Source organism: Podarcis gaigeae, assembly GCF_964106915.1.
Source record: "Podarcis gaigeae genome assembly, chromosome: 12".
NCBI classification, from domain to species: domain Eukaryota; kingdom Metazoa; phylum Chordata; class Lepidosauria; order Squamata; family Lacertidae; genus Podarcis; species Podarcis gaigeae.
This window is the reverse complement of record NC_139688.1, coordinates 25,832,943-25,858,376: the sequence shown is the minus strand read 5'-3', so window position 1 is coordinate 25,858,376 and position 25,434 is coordinate 25,832,943. Positions and strand designations below refer to the sequence as shown.

General features: G+C 42.0%; 2 protein-coding genes and 1 long non-coding RNA gene across 4 annotated transcripts in view; 1 reads left to right on the top strand and 2 right to left on the bottom strand.

Annotated features, from left to right (window-relative positions):
* Positions 1-9,867, bottom strand: part of CROT (carnitine O-octanoyltransferase) — a 24,825-nt gene extending 14,958 nt beyond the window's left edge. Inside the window, exons 1-5 of one of the 2 annotated variants that reach the window (XM_083704912.1) lie at positions 9,524-9,867; positions 7,711-7,831; positions 5,340-5,464; positions 3,293-3,474; positions 2,560-2,684 (exon numbers count right to left, since the gene is read on the bottom strand). In XM_083704912.1, the coding sequence (XP_083561038.1) occupies positions 2,560-2,684; positions 3,293-3,474; positions 5,340-5,464; positions 7,711-7,825 (547 nt within the window). In that variant the 5' untranslated portion in view covers positions 7,826-7,831; positions 9,524-9,867. Of the gene's footprint in view, positions 1-2,559; positions 2,685-3,292; positions 3,475-5,339; positions 5,465-7,710; positions 7,832-7,999; positions 8,137-9,523 lie in introns of those variants that run through there. The other variant, XM_083704913.1, reaches the window with a different exon arrangement.
* On the top strand, positions 8,290-18,734 carry LOC310828107. The gene is made up of 5 exons (XR_014556676.1): positions 8,290-8,781; positions 15,924-16,147; positions 16,241-16,362; positions 16,465-16,591; positions 17,405-18,734. It is a non-coding gene; the product is annotated as an uncharacterized lncRNA (long non-coding RNA).
* Positions 18,465-25,434, bottom strand: ACBD7 (acyl-CoA binding domain containing 7). The gene is made up of 4 exons (XM_083705164.1): positions 25,276-25,434; positions 18,894-19,011; positions 18,740-18,802; positions 18,465-18,634 (listed from the first exon to the last, which is right to left on the bottom strand). Exons 1-4 carry the CDS (start codon positions 25,285-25,287, stop codon positions 18,561-18,563), a joined length of 267 nt encoding a protein of 88 aa, XP_083561290.1. The 5' UTR covers positions 25,288-25,434; the 3' UTR covers positions 18,465-18,560.

Genomic DNA, 25,434 nt, shown 5'->3' with positions numbered 1-25,434 from the left:
TCTGATCACAGCAATGCATTGGTGACCAGAGTATTTTTTTTAAAGATCATTTTCTTAAATGATATGAGCATTAGCATCCACACAAACAAGCTCGAAATACTGTGTACTCTTATCAGAAGATGGGTACACAAGCGGGATATTATTTGGCTAAACTGGTCTTGGCTAAACTGGTCCAGGCAGCCATGTGTACACCCAGACGAGCTTTGAGGCACCAAGGCAAATTGACCTCAGTAGCTAGACTTGTTTGTGAGAGTATTAGGCTGGGGTGGAGTGTTAGGGAATTTGGCCTGAGACAAAAGCCACTTAAGAAGCTAGTGTAAGGGCCTCTCAAATCTTCAGAAACTGTCAACAAGCACTTTTAAGACTCCCAAATAATTATTTGCATTCCCTTATGTATACAGTACTCCTTTAACAAATCAGCAACATTATTTTAAAATTTATGCTCCGTCTAGTGGTAGAGTTCATCTCACACCTAGGCCTACTATCCATGTTCCTAAGGCATGGTAACACACCCACACACCCAAAAACCTGTGTTTATATAAAGTGAGGATGAGGGAACCAGTACTCCTGGCATGCTAATCTTCACTGTATGGCTTTCACCAAATGCTGAAGGCCCACACCTTGTTACTCTATTCTTCGACTGTTAAGGTATTTTTGTTTTGTGGGCCCCACCCATTTTGTTGAATCTATACAGTACTATTTGGTGTTTTGATCAGTACAGCACTTTGAAATGCTTCACTTGTTTTCAAAACTATATATTGTGACCGGCCTCAGGACTTAATGGTAAGGGGCAGGTAAGCAATATTACAGATAAACATGTGAGAGAGTTGGCTGGTCCTCGGCCGTTGATGACATGGTCCAGGTTACAGGCTCTTTCCTAGAGATGAGAGGAAGTGGAAGCAACTGCAGATGGACTCAGGGGACAGGTTGATAGAAAAGACGCCAGCCCACAGAAGCAGCCCTTGTGTTGATCTAGAGAAAAACTTCTGACCTTTGAAGAATGGTCTCGTCTTTCAATAACCAAGGAAAGAAAGAAACGAGAGTGAGCGTTTGCTTTCTTCCTAACCACTGCCTCTTCCAGGAGGGGGATGGGAGAGTTCAAAGGTTCTCATTAGGACATGGGAACATGGATCTGACTTGAGACATCTTCATTCCTACAGCTCAGTGTTATTGCTGCTAATGGTCTCTGCTCCTCGGCCAAAAGCCCACAATTAGTGCATACTGCCCTAAGTAGATGGTGCAGGTTTATAAAGAAGCAGGCAGATCATTTTACCTTCAGGAATGTTATGGGAAGGAGGCATTCTCGGTTTGTACATCGCAACTACCTACGTATTGGCATAACTGAAGAGCACAGTGGCAACAGGGCATGTTTTGCAGAGGCAATCAAATAGGGTGTGCCTATAAAGATTATTATCTCACCAAGAGCTTATTCACCTGTAAACAACATTCATGGTGATTGTGTGTTCAAACGGATGAAGAGAGGCAATTCAGCATCAATGTAAATATAACATTGTCAGTACACTGCTTTACTGTGGCATCGATTCATATTCCCTGAAACCTCTTGCACTGATGGCTGTACTGGTGGGAAAGGCCTCTCCATCGGCTCACCAGAAAGATGAGCAACTTTTGCCTCCTGGTCTCCTTGAATTGTTTCCATTCCAGCTGGACATTGCAAGAACTCTGTAGCTAAGAACTAGTGCAACTAATAACTAGTGTCCAAGTTTGTTTTATATAAACTAGTTTTACAATTAGTTTTATTTTTATAGACATTACAATCATTGCAATTTAATCAACCTGCTAGCATTCACTGTGACCAAAGTACAAACATAATTTAAGAAGCTTTTTTATGGTCAACCAAATCAGGCCAAACGAAATCCACCCTCTTTTCATTTAGATTTATAGATGTGACCGAACCTTTTTGTTCTTATGTAGGACTGCAAGATCCTGTTACTGAAGGTGCTACTGTGCTTTGAAGAGTTGGACAAAAAGTCAAATCTTGTGGCTTTTTAGTGCCAAGATGCTGCAAAGACCATGCTTACCGTATTTTTTGCTCTATAAGACTCACTTTTTTCCTCCTAAAAAGGGGAAATGTGTGTGCGTCTTATGGGGCGAATGCAGGCTGCGCAGCTATCCCAGAAGCCAGAACAGGAAGAGGGATCGCTGTCAGTGATCCCTCTTGCTGTTCTGGCTTCTGAGATTCAGAATATTTTTTTTCTTGTTTTCCTCCTCCAAAAACTAGGTGCGTGTTATGGTCTGGTGCGTCTTATAGAGCGAAAACTATGGTAACTGAAGTTATCCTTCTAAGTAATTTTTACATGGGTTACAAAGATTTCACTGGGACTTTTAAGAAATAAGTGACTATTTGCCTCTGGATTCCTACACTGCAGATTAAACATTACTGTGAGGCCAGAAAATGAAACCAAACAATAATAATAATTCTTAAAACCAGAGCAGCAAAATAAATGTACTTGTGAGCCCTTTTGTATGCAATGGATGTTATATAAACATGCTTTGTTAAAAAAAAAAAATTCTTCTAATCTAGAAAATCATTTTTTTTACCTGTCCTGAAATAACTGGCAATGGAATCTTGTGTACTTCCTGGAATCTTGCAGGTGCTAAACAACTTTCGGAACTGATTCATATCCAGAGGCATATTGCCCTGTTTATGTGCAGGCAACTTTTCTCTGTAATAAAGACAACAATACACTGTTAAGATATTCAAATTCTGTTGAAAAGAAAGTGCAGCAAACCCAAGGATAAGATGATACCAGATTTGACACCAGGAAGGAATCTTTCCCTGATTAAATAAGCTAGTGTTCTGAACCCTTATACCATTTTTCTATAGCCCATGATAAGAATCGCTTACCTAAGTCAGCAAAGCTATCTGCTCATTAGGAAACACTAGTGAGGTGTCCTCTGTTCTCTCTTTTTATGACAATTACAGCCTCCTATTGTGCATGCTAACTTGCATGCAGTGCCGTACAGTTCAATGGGACTTACTCCAGCCTGCAGCCTTAATCCACAAGAAGCTGATATATGTTTGAAGCAACACAGGTTTGGACTTCCAAGACACGGACACAGACAGTGCAATCCTATACATGTCCGCTCAAAAATAATCCCATTGAGTTTACTGAGGTTTACTCCCAAGTAAGCAGGTACAGAACTCCTCAAACAATCAAATGGGACTACATTCAGCAATGAACATTAGCAATATTTATACTCCCACCCAAAAAAGTGACCAGTATCATCCTTATATATAAGAACTAATACATGGTGCTTTTAAGTTTCTTACGTTCTCAATAGTTCCCAGAATTTCAAGGTATGCCATACAGCAATGCTTCCTCTTTCTATCTGAGTCCCTTCTTTGGGTGGCCAGTAATGTTCGAGGTAAGGGCCTGGCCCTCCAAAATTATGATAGATTTGTGTTGGTAAACGTGCATCAAGATAGGCCACATTCAGCCACCATTCCTCCAGCTGAAAAGAAACAGCAATTAAGAGCATAAGGAGCCTTGAGCACAGCTCTGACAATTAGATTTGTCTTCTGCCGAATGGCCTCAGGGAAAGTATAGCTTCATAACTGGCATCGGCACAAGTAGTTCTGCACATCAAAAGAGGGTTGGGCATACAGTGGTACCTCAGGTTACATACGCTTCAGGTTACATACGCTTCAGGTGACAGACTCTGCTAACCCAAAAATAGTACCTCGGGTTAAGAACTTTGCTTCAGGATGAGAACAGAAATCGTGCGGTGGCAGCACAGCAGCAGCGGGAGGCCCCATTAGCTAAACTGGTGCTTCAGGTTAAGAACAGTTTCAGGTTAAGAACAGACCTCCGGAACGAATTAAATACATAACCAGAGGTACCACTGTATAAGGATCAAACAGCCACCATCCATGCCACACAACAAACAACATTTGAAAGTAGAGGGAGACTCAGTTTCTGATGTGGCATGGGGGATTCCTATGCAAAGAATCTATATCTATATATCTATAAATGTGCCTAAAGTAGTTATTTGGATAAAACATGTTCCTATTATATTTTAGTTAAATTGCTTTTCGTACTCTTACACAGAGGTCCGTGCATGCTCCAAGCAATGTGCTGACCACATATGCCTGGTCCAACTATCTGGAAATGCAAATGGGCTTTGGCCCTTGCTAACATTTCTAGCAGTGGATGACAGGAGGGCCTGGCGTGCTCTGGTCCATGGGGTCACGAAGAGTCGGACACGACTAAACGACTAAACAACAAACATTTCTAGCAGTTAAACCTTACTTGTGGTCAACAATGAACATGTGGACATCAGACATTTATCTCATGTTTAGAATCTATAAATGTAGCACTCTACATAGGATTATCCTACACCTGAAGTGTTTTTTGTTTTGTTTTTAAGTAACAGATGCTTGAATTTTCGGAAGATATTGAGTATGGCATTTAAAATTTCACGTGAAACTGTCTCCATTTTCTAAACCCTGATATGGATCTCTGCACAATTAAAATAGGAAAGAAAAAAGGATTTCCTTCTGTTTCTTAGATATGAAATGGTAAAATATCACAAACCAGGAATCCAGTTTAAGAATTATTATGTAACAATTTTTTTAAAACTCTTCTTCAATCAACAAATTTAAGACCAAAGCAAAGCAGCCTGTGCTTGAGCACATTAAAATGTTTGTTCCAGATTGATCCACAATACAATTAAAGTGAAGCATTGGTCTTATATCAATTTAGGCTGCACTCCTATGCACACATGATTCCACTGAACACAGATGGACTTCAATAGAGAGTAAACATGCATTGGATTGCTCTGCAAGACTTATTGACTTCAGTGGGATGGAAATCAAAATACAGTGGTACCTCAGGTTACATACACTTCAGGTTACAGACTCCGCTAACCCAGAAATAGTGCTTCAGGTTAAGAACTTTCCTTCAGGATGAGAACAGAAATCGGGCTCTGGCAGCGCGGCAGCAGCAGGAGGCCCCATTAGCTAAAGTGGTGCTTCAGGTGAAGAACAGTTTCAGGTTAAGTACGGACCTCCGGAATGCATTAAGTACTTAACCTGAGGTACCACTGTATAGTATTTTTGATTAACTGAACTGGTGATCTGGTTATTATGCATTTGTGCTGGTTTTCTACACATAAAAAGAGGGTTTTGTCCTGAAAATTCTGCTAGAATGTGTGGTTCATCCCACAACAGGAGATGAAGAAGTATAAGTAAGGATCAAAGTATTGAGTCAATGACTGATATTTCTAAGATATAAGCCTTGCACCCTTTTCTTGTCTTTCATTAGAAAACTGATTATCAGCATGAATTAGCAAACCATGCAAGCTTTCTTAAAACATACCCAGTTCCTCTTCACTTTAGCTCTTTCAACTAATTTTTGATGTAGCTCTTTCCCAATCCCATTTCCAAATCTTTTTACTATGTCAGAAGTTCTTTGATATTCTTCTTGATTTAGGAAAGGTCTCACTGCAAAACACAAATGTTTAGTTAAACAAAAATGTTCTGAACCTTTTTATGACTGTACTTCCAAGTTGCATTTATGTTCCAAAGTTCAAAATCAGTGTATAGAAAACAAACAAAAAACCAACTGCCATGGCTGACAGTATCTGTAAATAGTTATCTCTTAACAGCTGAATGTTAACGAGACAAACACATTGCAGGTTCATACATGCAAACCCATCTTTTTTTAAAAAAATAATTTTTATTAAACTTTCCATTTAACAATCCAATCATACCACATTAGTTATTCCAAATTATACCAATACATATCATTAAGTCCAAATATTTTGCCAAATTTTAAATTTTTGTTGGGGGTTCCCATGCTTTGAGTTCAGTAAGGGTCCAATCATCTCATATTTCTGCTGCTTTCGGTCATGCAAACCCATCTCTGTCGTACTAAATGACCTGTGCAGAAGAATTGTTATAAATTAATAACCACAAACAAAACTTCCATTACCATCCAGTATCAACTGAAACACAATGTTATTGGAATGGACAGAGTTTGCACATGTGGCTTAGTTAACAAGACTAAGAAGATGCCTGGGTGAATTACGGTAGCCTGCAGTCACTACACTCTCAAAGTAAAATGGAAAGCTCACATTGAGCCTGAACAGTAACCAGTGTTCAGTAGATATATCATAGATATAAGGTATTGTTTTTTTCCTTTGAGAAGAAGTGTCACCACAACTAATCCTGAGAAGATGAAGAGTGAAACGACATGGTCAAGTCCTTTGGCAATATTTGAATATTTTGCCAAGCCTATATTTTAAGTATAACTGAGCCAGGGCTATTTCTGTACTGTAAAATCTGCAAATTGCTATCTCCTACCCTTTTGCCAAATCAGAATAGAGCCAAATACCATGCACACCCTATTCCCTGGCTTGGTTTCAGATTATTACACCTGAAGAAAAAACAGTGAGCCATGGAAGAGTCGGGCAGCAATAATCACTCAGTGATTATCCACCATTGCTAAATCGTGCTGGCAATCCTACGTCCATTTACCAAGTCTGCTTGTTTTCTATTGAACTTCTTTCAAGCCTCCATATTGTCAGAGACTTACACTGCAATTCTAAGGAGCATTCCAACAGGCTGGTGTAGCTGGTAAATTGACTCTTAAGGACACAGTCATTACAGTGCTTGCCTGGAGAAATCTGAAGCTATTTGATTCTTAGGACTATGAAACTTTTAAAAGATTAAACTTAAAGGCACAATGTACAATGACAACTTTATACATTGGCATAAATACCCAATGTTTAGGAAGATATTCAGTGGGAATTATTTTGATTCAGAAGTGTTGCTAAAAAAGAAGAAGTATGCAAGTCCTTGGTAACAACCATTCTTTTCTAATAATGTTTCATGAAAAATGAAAACTTACAACAATAAGGGTTGCAAATATTAATCAACTACGGCTTTAGTCGATCAAGCAATCAATGGGAGCTATTTTATTTCCAACCAAGGTATCCAACCCTCAGTGGATACAACTCACCTGATTTTAAATCGTGAATATGAGAGTTAAGGTTAAAAGGAACTTTTTTTTTTAAAGCTATAGGGTTTGTAACAGGAATAAGAAAATATTTTTTTCCTTCTAGTAATGACTGCTATTTTTTGGCTTTTAAACTGTAACATCTCATAGGCATTTTAGTTCGAAATACTAGACAATCTAGACAAATTTATTTACATTTGCAGCTTAATCCTACTCAGAAGTAACCGCCACGGAGTTCAATAGTACTCTCTTAGGCTGCAACCCTATACACAATTACCTGATAATAAGTTCTTTATTAACATCTTAATTATTGTTTCTAAGCATGGTGTCACTTACAGCTTCAGTATATTGAAATCTGCTGTATTTTGAAGGTTGTTTGTCTTGGGTAGGAACCAAGTAATTTTAACAAGGACACTGTCACTGTTTCAAGCTGCTCCCATTTGACTTTAGAAAGTGCAGAGTTGGATAATGCTTTACAACCTTTGCACAGTTCAGTGACAAACATTTTTATTGTGACTTCATGTGCTTTAAATATTGAAAGCATCCTGGTACATTTCGTGCTAACTCTGCAAATAAAGTAATGTATTATAGTAACTGTGTTTCAAAATCCTTAGTACTTTCAGACTCTTAACATGCATGAAGTTATTTGACTAAGCAGACAAAAAGCAGGTTATTCTTTCCATGTTACTTAAGTCTTTAGCCACAATAAACATTAACGTTTGTTTAAGACCTGAATCGAGGTACTTCCTTAAAGATTCGTCGAGAGCAGGAACGGGCAGTGAAGGGAGTGAACTCTGATACTGAAATGTACGCTCTTCGGAAGAATCAGTCACTTGGTTTTCCATGATGATCTGCAGAAAACAGTATTTTTTTAAAAAATAAAAATAATCAGACTCCTATGAACTGATTGCACTTCCTGATCTGTCATTAATTCATTTTACTTGGGTCATTTACAATGTAAACCTCTCCCACGATCCAAGTCGATTTGAATGTCCCTGCCTGTTTAAAAACAATCATACCTTTTACTCCAGAGACTTCACGCTCTCCTTCTGCTGGAGTGCATATCTTCTACAGACCTTTTTTTAAAAGTCAAAACTTCAAAGCTATTCCCTCACAGCAAAGCTTCTAATCTGTGGGAATGGGAAACAGAACTCCAAGTCCTGGGTGTGCCTAGTGAAAAAGGTATTAATCCCGCCCTTCTGAAAGATCATACAGTGGACGCTCGGGTTGCGAACATGATTCCGTGCAGGAGGCACATTTGCAACCTGCAGCGTTCGCAACCCGCGACCTGCACATCTGCGGATCGCGATTCAGTGCTTCTGCGCAAACGCCGAAACCCAGAAGTAACCCGTTCCTGTACTTCTGGGTTCGGTGCAGTGCGCAACCCGAAATCGCACAACCCGAGGCATCTGTAACCCAAGGTATGACTGTAATCTAGAGGGGCTCTCAATGACACTGAAGTTGATAATGATATGCAAATTTAAGTACAACCAAACCACCTTGTGCAGCTTATGAATTATAGTAATTAATGTATAGTAATAATACATCATGATCTTAATATCATATTCAATTGGGTTTACCCAACATGTATGTTCCCTCTGTGGTACATATGACGATACCTCTTTGTGACAACCTTCCATTATATTATTTCGATCCCTGCCCTTTGTTTACCACCAGTAGGTTGTTGTGTCACAAGTCCAGAACAAGCCAGTCTTTACTGGTTTTTGTGAAGCATCTTGGGCACCCATGGCAAAAATGTTCCCTGACTGTGTGCTCTGTCTGCCTGGCACCTTTGCAAAAGGTAATCTAAAAGGCATTTATTTTGCAGGGCGATTGAGAAACACACACTTCACTTTCTTCCCGAACCCTGACAACGTTGCTATCATTTCTTGTTCATACGCCCTAAGTGCTTCCCAAAAAGTAAAACTACAAAGGCAGCTGACAGCTTAAGAAGGCTGCATATACACACTGTGCGTTGAAAATACATTCCCCCCTCCCAAACGAACCCCAAGAACAGTCGTTCATTCACGGACCTACAATCCGCAGCACCCTTAACAAGCCACGGTTTCCAGGATTTTTTCGGGGGGGGGGGAGGGGAAATATGCTTTAAATGTGTAGGCAACCCTAGTTTCGCGGTCAGGTACCCTGCGCCCAAGTTGCTCTACAGCAAGCAGTTGCAGGGACAGTAGTGGGCTAAAATAGTTTTGCTGTTGGCGTCAGCCCTAGACCAGGACGGCTGATTGCACAGCAAATCAATAGCACAAAACTCTGTCACGCTCCGTCGCGAACTTTGCCTGTTTTCGCGTTATTGTTGTTTACAGAATTCATCGGGTTGCGCTTTGCAAAGTGTCGAGTTTGTTTGCCTTTGGCTGCTGAGCTGCAGAAACAACAGCAGGCGACTTACGGTGAGGGAAGGAGACAGGGGAGCAAGCAAGACCCCCAAAAATTCACTTGCAGGGCGCCCCCACCTTTCTGCGGGGCTCCCACCCCGCCCGGGCGCCCTCCTCCTCCTCTTCCCACAGCGCTGCGCTGCCTCCCCCTACCTGAGCCCCGGCGCCTGGCAGGCCGCGCTGCTTGCTCGCTTTCGCGTTCGGAGAGGCCTCCGCGTAGCAGTCGGGGTCTTCGCCGCCGCCCGTCCTTCGGCCTCCAGCCCAAACAGTGAAGCCGGAGTTGCTCAGGCGGGAGCGGCGGGAGGCGGAGTCTTCTGCTTCTTGGCTCGCTTCTCCTCTCACCTTTACCCCACATCCAGGCCTGCTGGGAAGGAGGAAGTGCCAGCGCCTGGCGGGGCTTCTCCAAGGCGGAGCGCGCGGTGCGCAAGGCGGGTTGGAGGCCGGCCTTGGGTCGCCTGGGCTGGGGCAGGGCCGGCGCGGAGGGAGAGACCCGGGGGCACCGGGAGCAGCTGCGCGGGGCGGGAAGCAGAGCAGTCCGGGCGGCCCCCGCTGTCTGTCGGCTCGCACGCATTCCAGCTCCGCGTCGCCCGACCCACTTGCTACATTTCTGAAGAGCTGCTGCGCGCCACACCTGCTCCTTATTTTTTATTATTAAAACGCCGTGCTCCTTTTAAAGAAGCGGTGCGCGAAAATAAAAAAAAAAACCGAAAAGAAAAAGCACTTTCAGGCGGAGTTTCGCAACGAACCCCGTGAATTTCGTTGGGTTTTTGAACAGGTTTTCCCACACCCACTCACAGCGACTCTTAAAAGAAGAGCGCATCCAGGTGTCCACAGGATATATACGGTACACACTGTAAACATCGCAATTGTGCTTGCTGATGCTGCAGCCAGAGGCACAAAGCCAGAATCTTAAGGGTTTCTTACCGCTGCCAAAACTTCTAATTACGGATCACATTTGAGTCCGTGGGACACACCATGGTTTGGGGAGGGTCCCCTCTGGAAGCTCAGAAGATCCATGCTATTTAAACTTTTACACCATGGAACCCCTGGTGCATGGTTTTCCTAGTGCAGTCTATAGGCACTGATGTGATCTGATATGTGATTCTTTCCCCCTAACAGGGGCGCCGACTTATAAAAAATATTGGGGGGGGGGCCCATACCGGGGTCCTGCCCCGGGAAGTTTTCTAAATTTTAGATGAAAATTAGTGAGTTTTAAAGTTTTTTAAAAGTATTTTAGAGTCATATGATCAACATTAGAACCCCGAAAACTCGACTCTCTATAACTCCACACTCTGGGAAACTCGACAAGCCTGAAACACTTTTTGGCTTTGAAAAAAGAAACAAAACAAAAACACGAACGGTATTTTCATAAAAAGCTAATTTAATTTACAGTAACAATTATGCTTATAGACTATTACAGAGCAGTGAATATATAGCTCTGAAAAGACTGAAATGATATTTAAATAAATCCTAAACTATCATTAAAAGAATAAAACATAAAATATTGCTGTCGCACAGTAATAGCACTTTGATTAATAAGTGAAATAGCTAATTTAAGCTTACTTTGAATAAGGCTGAGGGTTCATTAAATAAATATAATATCTCAAAGTTAATGCTTTAATACAGTTAATAAAGTTAATACAGTATGCCTAATACTGTATGTAAATACTGTAATACTGTATGTAAATAACGGGCTTTAATTGGGTCTTACACCCTAAAAATATTTAAGTATTTGAAAATAACTAATACAGTACTATAGTAATATAGAAATACAGTACTAAACTAGTACTAATATTTCAAAACTGAAAATTTAACATTCTGTATGTATTTAATTCTCTATTTTATAAAGATTTTTAATATCTGACAGTGCGTTTGGAGTAGCCCAATGCAAAAATCCTGAGGATCCATGTGGATCCATGCTTTGTAACCACGTTTTTGCACCACTGTGACCCTAGGCAACAGTGGGTACGTGATTTTTTTGGTGCAAGATGTAGCCATGGACATGCTATGTGATCTGATGGTGAATTTGGGGTGACCCAATGCAAAGATCCTGAGGATCCACGTGGATCCGTGCTTTGTAACCACGTTTTTGCACCACTGTGACCCTAGGCAACAGTGGATGCGTGATTTTTTTGGTGCAAGATGTAGCCATGGACATGCTATGTGATCTGATGGTGAATTTGGGGTGACCCAATGCAAAGATCCTGAGGATCCATGTGGATCCGTGCTTTGTAACCACGTTTTTGCACCACTGTGACCCTAGGCAACAGTGGGTGCGTGATTTTTTTGGTGCAAGATGTAGCCATGGACATGCTATGTGATCTGATGGTGAATTTGGGGTGACCCAATGCAAAGAACCTGAGGATCCATGTGGATCCGTGCTTTGTAACCACGTTTTTGCACCACTGTGACCCTAGGCAACAGTGGGTGCGTGATTTTTTTGGTGCAAGATGTAGCCATGAACATGCTATGTGATCTGATGGTGAATTTGGGGTGACCCAATGCAAAAATCCTGAGGATCCATGTGGATCCATGCTTTGTCACCACGTTTTAAGTGGGGAGGGAAGGAAAAACACAGAAGGGACAAGAAGCACAAGAGGGGTGTGCGGAGAAGCAGCTGGCTAAGAATGCAGGGGAGGAGTTTAACGGGGTGGGGGGGAAGAAAGGAAGGCAAAAGTCCCCCCCCCCCAAGCCAGCCCTCTCTCTCTCTCTCTCCCACCTGCATGTGCGAGTCCCTAGAGCACGGAGAGGAGGAGGTGGTGGGCTGGAGCCTGCACGCAGTGTGACTAGGAAAGAATTAGAAGGAAGGACTCGATCCTTTCCTTAACCCTCTGCTTGCCAGGAGGGCAGGGGATTCCCTGCTCTTTGTTGAGTTTGAGCAAACGCAGCAACAGAAGCGGGAGGGCAGTAAGACCCTGAGGCAGAATGCAGGAAAGCAACACGCACAGACATTTCCCCTTACTTTTTAGGAGAAAAAATCTGTGTGTTATAGAGCGAAATTTACGGTAATAATTTTCTTAAATTATTGGGGGGCAGAGCCCCCCCAAACGATTTTTTGAGGGGGCTCGGGCTCCCTCAGGCCCCATGGAGTCGGCGCCTATGCCCCCTAACAATTCTTTCCGGGTGACTCCCTTCAGAACTTTCTTATAGATGTCTTATGTGTAGATTTTCTGATCCTAGGTATTAGAGTTCCTGCCAACCTAGCAGTTTGAAAGCACGTCAAAGTGCAAGTAGATAAATAGGTACTGCTTTCTGTGCACTGCTCTGGTTCGCCAGAAGTGGCTTAGTCATGCTGGCCACATGACCCAGAAGCTGTACGCCAGCTCCCTCGGTCAGTAAAGCGAGATGAGCGCCGCAACCCCAGAGTCGGTCACGACTGGACCTAATGGTCAGGGGTCCCTTTACCTTTACCTTAGGTATTAGAGTTTTTTGGAAGCGATATTATTCAGAAGAATACAAACATTAACAAATATGCATGACAACTACAATATAATGCAACCATAATTATTACCACACCTATACTACAGATTGCAAAAGGTATGGAGGTATTCCCATGAACAGTGTATATAAATTAGTCTGCGCATCTCAGAAATTTACTTTTGGTGTTGTATTAGTAAGGATATTAGTAGGGCCCTCTACAACATTTCTAATACCAATTATATAAGTACTGTAACACAATCAAAGCTAAAATTAAGCCTCAGCTGAAACTGGTGTGTTTGTGAGAGAGAGAGAGAGAGAGAAACCTTGTTTGCCCCAAACTTCACAATTTTAGTTATTGTTCTGGAGCCTTGCAAAAAGAGGGAAATGTTCACCCATTCAAAGTGAAAGTATGAAGCACTGGCCTTTTTCCAAGCTGGCTTTGTGACATCATCATTTAGCCAAGTCTGATTGCCTGCAGGATAATGTGCTATCATCACATCAGGAAAAGGTAGATTCAAATTAATTTCCAGTCTTCATTTTGAACTATGGTGAAAGGCATCTGCCACATATAAATAAAATGTCTTGATAGCTCATCTGTTTCTTGGAAGTGTGGGCCACAAAGAAATGCGTAGTTGACAAACTTTATGACAATTCCGACTGCTGAGTTTTGCATCTTGCCTGTTTCAGATCACCAGGCCATCTTTTAAACATATTTGTATCTGTATTAATCCATAGCATTTAATATTTCTTAAGGGAACATGTATTTATGTTTATTTAAAGCACAAGCCATTTTTAATACTTGCAAAATAGCCTTGGGGCAAGGCTTTGAATTTCAAATGTAATCTTTACTATGTGGTTTACCTAACCATTTATTTACTTAATTTATATACCACCTTTATCTTCCAAGGAGCTCAAGGTTATCCTATTCCCCATTTCATCCTCACAACAACCCTGTGGGGTAGGTTAGGCTAAGAGATGGTGACTGGCCCAAAGTCACCCAGTGAGCTTCATGGCTGGGTGGGGAATTGGACCCTGGTGGTCTCCCAGGTCATAGTCCAATACTCTTAACCATCATGTCACACTGGAAGATTCATACAAACTCTAGTGAGTTCATTCCCACTGAGACCCCACTGCTTAAATAGCATCTTGTTTCTGTACAGCCTGCAGTGTTTTGAATTGTTCAGGAAATAAAGTTCTGGAACCCAGCTTACCTGACATTGACATATATAATCATTGTGTCAATGTGGAAACCCCATTGTTTGTTGGGTCATTGCCACCCCCAAACGTGGCTTGACTTAGGGTGTAGCTAGGCAGGGTGGCAGATCATTCACAATTGGCTCTCGTATGTTATGTTAAGTTTATTCTGGTTTTTGTTTTCTCTTTTTCTACAATATGGACCCACTGGTCTGCTGTACAGTGTTATATTTCTGCCAGTCAGTCATCAAAACATTGGAAGCTGACTTGTACTACACTAGTTTAGAATTGTGTGGCAGGATTTCAAACAACAGTCCCTTCCAATCCCAGCCCTACCTGGAGACACCGGAGACCTCCTGCATGTAAAATAGTTGCTCTACCAAATGAGCTATGGAGGTTCTTCTCAGGTATTTATCAAACTGTGGCTAATTGATCGGTAATTAGTCAAATGTGAGGTAAAGTAAACAAACCAAGTCAGAAAATCAGTCTGAAAATCTCCAGTTTCTACACTCCCACCAACTTCCTTCATTTTACATGTGACTTGTCAATAGTTTCTTGGATTAGATCTTCTCATGGTCTTCCAACTGCAGATGGTCTCGCATCCAGTCTCCCATATCTGTATTTCCAGTACGTACTGGAAGTTTATTCCATTTGCTTCTGGTGTGGCCTTGCCTTGCCTCTTTTTTGTCCTTATGACAGATTGTAGAACTGACACCTACTATATCCAAATTGATTCTGGTTTGTACTTCCTTTGAAAAAGGATCTACGGGGAGTGGGGGGAGGCTTTCCACAGGGGGTGCTTCAGATCTGTCTGCATTTCCAGCATCCATCAGTTGGCAAAATGCTAAGATGTTTAAAGTTCACTGGTGGCCCAGCAGACCTGATGCAGTATTTTTTTGTTGAATCAACCTCAGTATATCACATCACAGTCTGCCCTCAACTAGCCTCCACCTCTCAGCCAACTTTACAACCAGTCAGGGAGCAGCTGCACCTACTGTTGGTCTCCCTGCCTTCCACCCCCCCAGCCCCAAAAAGCACCAGCAACCACTGCAGGGATGGTTCAGTTAGTTCCAGCTCCCTGTTGTATTTCCACATAGTTAAGCAAAGGTACATGTGGTTTAAGTGAAGCACGCAGGAGAACAGCAACCTCTCACAGTCAGACTGTAGGGCATGTTGCAGCTGGAATGTCCACAAGATGGCAGTGTTGCCTACAACAGTCGCAAGTACTGTACTTTGAAATCTTTTGTCCTTACCAGAGTTTCAGCAGAATCTTATACTATGTTTAGTTTGTCTAAAATATGTAGTTGTTTTCTTTCAAACCATCCTCTGCATTTGACTTCTTTGCCTACTTTAAAAAACAAAAACGTGTGTATTGGCAGTTTCTGAACTTCTAAGTTCTGTCTGTTGGTCATAGCTGCAACAGTGGACATCATTTAGCGCACTATAAATAAATCAGGATGTTTTGCCCAGCAAGTTGGATGAGTATTTGTGACTCCATTAACCTGCTTGCGATAGCCAGAAAGAGCATAACTGATATTGTAGAATGCCGAACTTGCAATCTAAATTAGTGACTTTTAAATTCTGAGCATTCAAGAGAACGAGAGAAACAAATTAGAAATGAAAACATATATATTCAAAAGCAAGGTGTGGAGTCAGATTTATGTTGCTTTTGTAGTTGGGGTTGCAATATTGCTGTATTGGGCTAGGAGAGACCTACCTGCTGAATTCCATCTCCTGTTATGACATCACACTCCCAATATCCTCATTGGGGGGGGGGGGTGAAGTCTTTAACCATATTTAAGGGAGCCTTTAAACATTCAGAAAAACTTGAGTCACAAATGGCCCTAGCAGTGTGACCAGTTGCTACTGCACAGCCTTGCTGCCCATCAAAAAAAGGACTCACAGATGCAACCTTGCTACTAATGAACTTCTCTCCCAGGCAGTAAAGGTAAAGGGACCCCTGCCCATTAGGTCCAGTCGTGGCCGACTCTGGGGTTGCGGTGCTCATCTCGCTTTATTGGCCGAGGGAGCCGGTGTACAGCTTCCAGGTCATGTGGCCAGCATGACTAAGCCGCTACTGGCGAACCAGAGCTTCGCACGGAAACACGGTACCTATTGACATGCTTTGGAACTGCTAGGTTCAAACCGCCGACCTTCTGATTGGCAAATCCTAGGCTCTGTGGTTTAACCCACAGCGCCACCCGCGTCCTCTCCCAGGCAGTAGCAATGGTATATTTACCAGTGTTTTCTTTGCAGGTGCTGATGTTCACTGCAGCCCTTAAGGTGGTGACATCATGGCCCTGGCCAATGAGGATTTTTGCCTAGCCTGGGAATGTAACTGCTAATGTAGATTATCAATACTGCTATTATTACACCAGGTAATACCTAAATTGAAGATCTGAAATAGAAGTGGCTCTTCTGAAAGACTCAGTGAATTTTATTTTAAATGAAAGCATCAATTGGTTTGTTTGTTTTTAAAGAAAGGAAAAGATTCATCTGCCTGAAAGCCCAGTGTTATTTAATGGTTTATTTATCTGCTTTCAAGTGGCAGTGAAGGTCCTCATATTGCACATGGTGAGACAAAAGGGACAATTCAATAGCAGATGGGTAAGTATTTCTCAAATTAGAAGTACAATTCACTAAAGAAATTTAGGTAGATATCATTAGGTAGGCCAGAAGAAACATATTAGAAAGCAGAAAATTATTTTAGGATTCTCCCCCCTTTTACAATCCATAAACAGCAAGTCCATTCACTTGAAGACCTTTTACATGGGAAAATTCTCAAGCTTCTTACAAAACAGTGAACTGCAATTTTCTGTCCTGTGCAAAGGGCAAAAATTATTAATTTTGAAACATTAAATGGTTTTGTAACAATGAAACAGCATCCAATTACTGAGTAAAGCAATTCCCAGGGCTATCGTGTTGTACTGGCAACTGGAGTTTCCAGACCCGTTTCAAGGAAAAAGACCAACCAGGCATCAAATGGGCACATTATCATGAATATAGAGTAGGTCCCTGAATGGCTCTATTGAATTTGTTGTGCAAGTCACATCCAATTTCTTTCCAAACTTGTAAACTAAACTTGGAGAGGAAAGCAAGTGTTGAGACAATTGAATCCTTTGTTCAGTAGATGTAAGAACACGTTCAGTTAAAGAGATTCCTGAACTGTAGAATAATGTTCACTGTGGCCAAAGAAATAAGCAGGGTGTTATAGCAGTTTAGTTCAGAACCAAGCTTGGAAGAATGGGAACAGCTCACTGCAAGTTGTTGCATATTTGTATCGCTATGTTGTTTCTGAAGGGCTTACATAAACGTGAACCTCTTGCAATTTATCTGGAATTAGGTCAGTCGTTCCTTTGGATATTTTTTTGTTCCTCTGGCAGAGGTCCAGGCTAACCATTTCCATTTTATCCCAAACAGTTACAGCTCATGAAAAAAAACACTGAGATTTCAAGAACTGGTTAGTCCATTGAAGTAGTTCAGCATGTCCCACTTCCTACATGGCGAGAAGTTTCAGATGGGTGGCAGATAAATATCACCATCAGCAACAGCCTTCTTCAATGATTTACCCCTACCAGAACATTCAAAGAGCATTCTAGTTCCCTCCCACCGCTACGTGTTCAGAATCATTAGTCAGCAACCTCCTCAGCAAAATAAATGTATGTCCAAAAATTTAAGACTCTAAAGCTGCAGTGAAATGAGGTGGCATTTGGCCTTAATTGATCCTTGTTCTAATTAGACATTGTTCAGTCATGTACATGAGGCCAATGGAGGCCTGTCTGGGTATGACTCTACATGCTTCCTCCAAAACTCAAATATATCCTCCTAAATCTCAAGATGTAACAGCGGTTGATAATCTGGTGTGATGAAATCTGCGGAAGCAGAGATGATTACTTCACATTTTAAGGACTGTGTCATAAGTTGCAAATACGTTTTGATTGCAATCAGTCTTTATTAAATTTTTGCCTGTTAATTGGAATATTTTGTTCTTTTAAAGAAGAAAGTGTTTCGTTTAATTAATAGGTAAATTGATTTTCGGGCAAGGAAATTGCATGCAACCAGAAGCAACTTATCACATTTGAGAAGTTTGTGTGTGGTTTTGTGTTTCTTTTGCAATGGGTGTGTAGGTGTAAATGCACAATTTCAAAACCTTATGCCATCTGAAATGGTCCATCAGTGCAAGACAGCTCCTATCACTGCCAGCACTGGCAGGGCTGATGGGAGCTGCACTACAGGTTCCGCATCTCTGGTGTCACTAGTTGGAACAGAAGTGCTACCAGTATTTCCTGTAAGTAGAACTAATCAGATGTATTATAATAGCCTAACATCACTGCCATTCCCAAAGTTGTTGAATTATTATTTTCCTACCGCGTGAGTGCAAACTTTTATATTGACATGGGCAAGGAGAAGATTGCTGTGAATATTTAAGTAGCCAAAACCATGAATATTACTAGGTTAAAGAGGATCCAAACAAGCCATGTCCAAAGAAGAAAAAAGTTTATTGCAAATAATGATGTTCACATCAGTCTGAAAATGAATAGTGCCCTTGCCTTTGAACTAATTGTCCAAAGAAAATCTACAGTCCATATTTCTCTATCATCTCATTTGCTTTAGAAATGTAAGCCTTCATGGCATCTTCTTTTGACATACCTGTAAAGGGGAAAAAAAATCAGCTTTATTACTATGCCTTATTTGTTATTTTCACATGACATTGTTTTGAATCAGAATAATGAAGAGCTGTAATAAATCCATCACCTTTCTTCTGGTTCCATGCTTCCCATTTTGCTTTGCCTTTCAAATCCAGCATCCCAGGACACTCTGCCAAAAGACAACAACTAAGTTTCAATAAAAACCCATGCAAAGTATCTTTGAAATGAATATATAAACATGTAGGTATGTACAAAGTTACCAATATTAATATTTCCCACGGTCGACTGCTTGTAGAGTCCATACAGTTCTTTTAGTTCATCATCAGTTGGTTTGGTCTTTAGTTTTTTTACTTTTTCTGCCACAGTGTTGAAGTCGGCCTGAAGAGAGGCAAAAAAATATATATAGGAATTTCACTTAAAACAGCCATATATTGCTTCCAAGGAGTGTGATGCTTCAGGGAGGAGTCTCTCTGAGCCCCACCTGGTCATGCCATTTCAAACTTGAGACCTTCTGAAACACAAGACAAATGCTCTACTAGCGAGTTATGCTAAGAAGCTTCCCATGCAACCAGTCAAGTTGCATGCAGTCAAGTTGCAGCATCGCTTGAATCTCACTCTCTTTCTCTGTGTAAGCTGCAATGCAGATACTGAAGACACTGGACATCTTTCCAAGTCTGTTCAATATCAGCTCTCTCAGCAAGCTGGGTTGTTTTTTGTTTGCCTTGGTATTTTTCTATTCTTGGGTATAAGGTTTCACTTGAAGTAAGGTTTCAGTCTGACATGGCTACAAGAATGTCACATTATACTACCAGGCCAGAATATGCTCGTCTGCGATAAGACCAATATTTAAAACCACTTACTTCTCAGTCCTATGCACGTTGGTTCAAAAGTCCCAATGGACCTGCTCCCAGGAAGGTGGTATAAAATGGCAGCCTTAATGCAGGTTTATTTCTCTGTAACACTTTAATGATCAGCAAGGGGCTAATTTGGCTCACTGATTTTAAAGCATGTTTATAGACTGGAATTACCTACCCAGGTTTATTTGAGTAAAAGGCATGGGGTTTTATTATTTCCATATCAGTATCACAGTGTTCCACCACAAAGCAGGTTTATGCTCATTTTATCCTAAGATTTCTGTCAGGCGGGCTAGGGTGAGCTAGCAGCTTGCCCAGGAGTCAGCAAACTTTTCCAGCAGGGGGCCGGTCCACTGTCCCTCACACCTTGTGGGGGGCCAGACTATATTTTTTTGCGGGGGGGGAATGAACGAATTCCTATGCCCCACAAATAACCCAGAGATGCATTTTAAATAAAAGCACACATTCTGCTCATGTAAAAACACCAGGCAGGCCCCACAAATAACCCAGAAACACATTTTAAAGAAAAGGACACATTATACTCATGCAAAAACATGCTGATTCCCAGACCGCCCATGGGCCGGGTTTAGAAGGCGATTGGGCCAGATCCGGCCCCCAGGCCTTAGTTTGCCTACCCATGAGCTTGCCAAAAGGCCTCATTTTGGGCTTCATGGCTGCCATTTGTTCAATATTCTGTCAGCTCTACTGATTTTTGACTACACTGAGGTCAGAACTACATTACATGTGAAACACAGATAAGTTCAGATAAAGTTCTGCTCCCCTGTTTCTCCATAAAGGGCATGCTCAGTTAGCTTGCATTGTCATATAACCACACTAGTGATGGAACCACATATTGCACGCAATCAACAACCCAAGTTCCTCTGTCTTTGAGCTGAAAAAAGACAGTTATCCCAAGTTCAATATTATTTTTTATAGAAAAAGGTTTCCTTCCCATGGGTGGTGGGAGAGAATGGTTTTTGGCTGCAAACAACTTCTTCCACCCTAATCCTCTCAAGACCAGGTGTGTGGCACTAATGACAGCTCCCAAGAGCAGGAAGCTCTGAATAAGTGAATCTAGTAACTCAAGGATAGAGCGAGTGTACATTTTTGTGAATTGGCTCCTACAACAATGATGTTTTTAAAAAGAGAAATGTATGGGACTGGAAAGTCTGTTTTTCGGTTCTCTTTGTCAGTCTCCAAGAATCACAGATCATGTTTCAAGAATTCTAAATGAAGAACTTGACTAGTTTTACATATTCATTTATATAACACATTGGCCACTTTTCCCCACACAAAACCCCCTTAAAAATAAAGATGCTAGTCTAGAGTCCACATGGTTTAGCAATCTCCTTTCCCCTTTAGAGCAGAGCTAATTTTACAAAAAGCAAGACATGCCCAGCATCTTTTTATTCTGCTACTTCAGGGTAACCTTGAGTCAGTGTCAATAATTCTCTCATCTGCCTTTGCTATGATTCTAAGTCACAAGAGACGCATTACAGTGATGCAGGAAAGGAGATACTGCTCCACTATATGTAGTACAGCTCTTGTCTTGACCCTTCTTTGCCAACAACTGACATGCATTACCTATGCCCCAATGGCTACATTGCTAAGTTATTTATTTGATTAGCACTGTGAAATATCCAGGCAGACCTACAGTTATATGCATGATGCATGAGCAGTAGGATGCACATTTTGCACAAAGCTCATGACACAATGATCCTGCCAGAACTGCATGCCAGCCTGTGGCAAATCAATCGGGCTCTTTCCTCACAAGTGCTCTAATGTCTGTTATGAGAAATAAAGGTCAGGTTAAGCATCGTGACTATTTTAACAAAGGTGTCATAAGGAACCTGTCTCTCCTATCAGAAAGTAAAATACTGTACTGCAAAGAAACAAATAATTCAGTATGAAACTTTCCAAATAGGCAGACAGCCAGCACTAAAATCCAGACTCTTAATCAACATCCTTGGCTCACAAAGATGCAGTCGTCAACTCTTAAATTCCCATAACCTCTCCCCCCAACAAACATTCATTAGATGAAACAACTATAAACCTCACTGAAATTAAACAATGAGCTACTGTGTTCCATTACAGAGCAGTTATAACAGGGCACCCATTCATTACTGTGTCCACTATGTGTAACCATAGTATCCATTCATTCATTCATGCTATCCTATTTTAGACCCACTGATACAAATACCGTTACAAATTCAGAGTTGGTTTCCCACCCTTCTGTTGATTAATTCTCACTATTCTTTCTTCCCACATGCTTCTATTAATATTAGAATAGTAGATTTAACTACACCTAGCCATAAAAAGCTTGCCACAAAATTATGGTGAACTGTCCAGTTCCAGAGGGATGCGGGTGGCGCTGTGGGTTAAACCACAGAGCCTAGGACTTGCCGATCAGAAGGTCAGCAGTTCAAATCCCCGCGATGGGGTGAGCTCCCATTGCTCGGTCCCTGCTCCTGCCAACCTAGCAGTTTGAAAGCACGTCAAAGTGCAAGTAGCTAAATAGGTACCGCTCTGGCTGGAAGGTAAACGGCGTTTCTGTGCCCAGCTCTGGTTTGCCAGAAGCGGCTTAGTCATGCTGGCCACATGACCCGGAAGCTGTACGCCGGCTCCCTCGGCCAATACAGCGAGATGAGCGCCGCAACCCCAGAGTTGGTCACGACTGGACCTAATGGTCAGGGGCCCCTTTACCTTTATCCAGTTCCAGAGAATACGAATAGCCAATAGGATTATTACAAACTTGATCACCAGGAGCTGTTTTTCAAGCAACAGTAAGGAGTGCTTAAGTTAGTCCAGTAGTTGTTTTTTTATATACTTTGTGCAGCCTGCCCACCCCAGCATGCACATCATACATTTAAAAGACATTTCCCCTCCCTAAAGAATCGTTGGAACTGTAGTTTTTAAAGAGTGCTTCATGTTGTAGGCCTGTGAGGCGCAAATTAGTTCTAGTGATTTTTCCAGGGGCCAGAGAATACACTTTAAACCCAATGATTTATACACAGCCTAAATCAGTGGCCTTAACAGGGCATGGGGTCCCATACTGGTGTTACAGGAGGAGATGTCAAGTGTGGTGGGAAGATTAAAGAACAATCAAATTTTAAAATTTCAGTGTAGTATAGTATAAGATAATATAGTATCAAAATATTTTTTTTCTTATATGCAGAATATGGCTATATTTTCAAAATCAAGCACTGCTAGGAGTGCTTCTTTTTGTTTTCCAATGTATTTCTTTTCCAGTTTATTTTCTTATCATTTTTTATTATTATTCTGAAACTGTGGCCTAGAGGGGAAATGTTTTAGAACCACTGGCCTAAATCAATGCTTTTAAAAGTACCCTTTGGCTGCAATGCTATACTGTATACTTACAAGTAAGCCCCATTGATTACTGGGACTGCACTACTCATAGGACTGCACTATCACCTCAAAAGTGGTCTGCCAGGGGCAATAGCATGGGGGGGATTGCTATTGTGCAATGTAACCCTGACGTCCTTTTCAGCATGCAGACCTACCTGTGCTTTTTAAAAGATACCAACCAGGGTGGCAATGGCTTTGTAAAAAGAAGGAATCCCAGTAAATTCCCCCTCTAGCTAAGAACATAAAATCTCATACTTCTTAGTGCGGGTGCTTTGAAATTATCTGATAAACTATATTCAGGATTGTTTGCATAAAGTCACTTATGCTCTTACTTTGAATAGGAGAAAGAAGATCTGTATTGTTACAGGGGCACTGAAACATTAAAAAAAAATTTCCACGAATATGTAATCTCATTAGGTATCCCTAAATATTCTGTAATCACCTTGTGAGCTCTTTTGCAAATAGCATATTACAGCTCACCCAGAAGGCATAGCTTGATTGCACAATATAGAATTGCCTAAATAAATGTATAAAATAGGTTGCAATTGACTGACTGCATGCTGCAGCATCCTTTCTGGAATGCCAAAACCGAGAAGGCGGCCCCTACATGGCCATGCACTTTGGGGAAAAGACATTTATGGGGGGGGGGGAACCCCATTAAATCACAAAGGTGGCATACAATTATTATTAAAGAAACAAAAAAATCTTAAAATCTATTTACAGTTGCAACTGATGTGGAAAAACTATTGTATTCTAACTGGATGCTAATCACGTTTGAATACAGTTGTGTTTTTAATTCTAAATTGCTCCGTTGCTTTATTACATTTCTACATCTAGATGGCATTATAAGAAACAAGCTAGCAGCCATTCATTTAAATTGGAGCGGGGGGCTGTGGCTTGCTTGTGTGCAGAGTCACAAAGACTGCATGTTACACAACAATCATCTGTAGTCCTCAAATCCCCCTTGCGAAAGATTCAGCCAAAATCCAGGCAGTTAAGCAGAGCTGCTGTGTGCAGAGTTTGAGTACTTCTGAATGAGGGATTATGATGCTGCTGAATCTGCCTTCACCAGCTGCATCACTTTAGCTCATCCTAGCCTTTCTCTGCATGATGCTAATGCTGGCCCAGCAGAATATGTAGGAAAAAGCTGAGGTCTGCACATCAGAAAGAGAAGAGGCTGCGGCTTCCGATCCTAGCATGCAAGTGGAGTGTTGCAGTCCTCAAAATTTTCTGCTCCCCAGCCATAAATGCTCCGATGGAGGAAGCCGTAAGTGTTTGTGCAGTCACACTTGGAGTGGAGACTAGCTAGCACATGAACAAAAAATGAACATGCAGCACCCAAATCCTGAAAGACAAGACTCTCCACTGCTCCCCTATAATTCTCTAAAGCTGAAACCCTAAACCAGTCCATCAGGCAGGTAGGTCCCTGCCTTGTCCCCAAGCAATTACACAGATCTTCTGCAACTGTGCACGGAAACTTGCCCAAGTTTATGGTTTCAACACTAAATGGATTGCAACTCCCATTTGTGTGGTTGGGTGGGGACGGAGGGACTCATTTCATCACATTATGCTTCATGAATCAGTACAGTGGTACCTCGGGTTAAGAACTTAATTCATTCTGGAGATCCGTTCTTAACCTGAAACTGTTCTTAACACGAGGTACCACTTTAGCTAATGGGGCTTCCCGCTGCCACTGTGCGATTTCTGTTCTCATCCTGAAGCAAAGTTCTTAACCCGATGTACTATTTCTGGGTTAGCGGAGTCTGTAACTTGAAGCATCTGTAACCTGAAGCATTTGTAACCTGAGGTACCACTGTACTAGCTGGAGGAGCTGCAAATGCACGGCTATAACTGTCCAGGTTCTAAAGTTTTAAGTCCTCAATTCCTCACCTATATACTTCGACATGAGGTGCAATGTTATAGTGACGTGGGGGGGGGGGGCCCTGAGCCAAACAGCTGGGGGGGGGAATTCCCTTCCAACCAAAAGGTGTAGGAAATAGTCAAATAGGGAAACCCAAATCACGCACTACTCTGTACTTTTTTTAAAAGAGTGTATTACACAGCAATTCTATACACGTCTGTTCAAAAATAAGTTCTATTGAGTTCAATGAGGCTCAATCCTTCCAGGTATAGGATTGCACGGTGCAGGCATAGGGTTTGCCCAAGAATAGCTTCGCTGGATTGGATCGAACCCAGCAGCCGATCCTGCACAGCACAGGTCACTCGCCGGATACTGCTGCAAAACCTCAGGACCAGCCGCCCTCCCCCGCTCCTCCTCACCAAGTTCCACTCTCGGCGCAGTCCAGGTCCCTCGGGTGAGGCGCCAGGCGAGCCCACCATCTCCGGAAGCTGCGCTCACGCCGCTGCTTCAGGCGCCGCAGGGCTTCCCCCCGCCCCGCTCCTTCCCTCCAGGTTCCCTTACCTCCAGAGTCATGGTGCACAACCTGCGACGGCTCCTGCGCTCTCAGCAAAGCCCCGCCCCCGTCCGGAATGAAGCCGCTGCTCCCTCTCGCAGCCCTTATTTATAATGCCGTCGGCCCAAGCGTCCCCATTGGACAAGAAGGCACTGTGACGTCGCACC

Excerpts from the sequence above, each read along its gene's own strand:
- ACBD7 (XM_083705164.1), bottom strand. Across the intron at positions 18,803-18,893 it reads CGTGGGAAATATTAATATTG|AGTGTCCTGGGATGCTGGAT; the intron begins GTAACTTTGTAC and ends GTCTTTTGGCAG. Across the intron at positions 18,635-18,739 it reads AGCATGGAACCAGAAGAAAG|GTATGTCAAAAGAAGATGCC; the intron begins GTGATGGATTTA and ends TCCCCTTTACAG.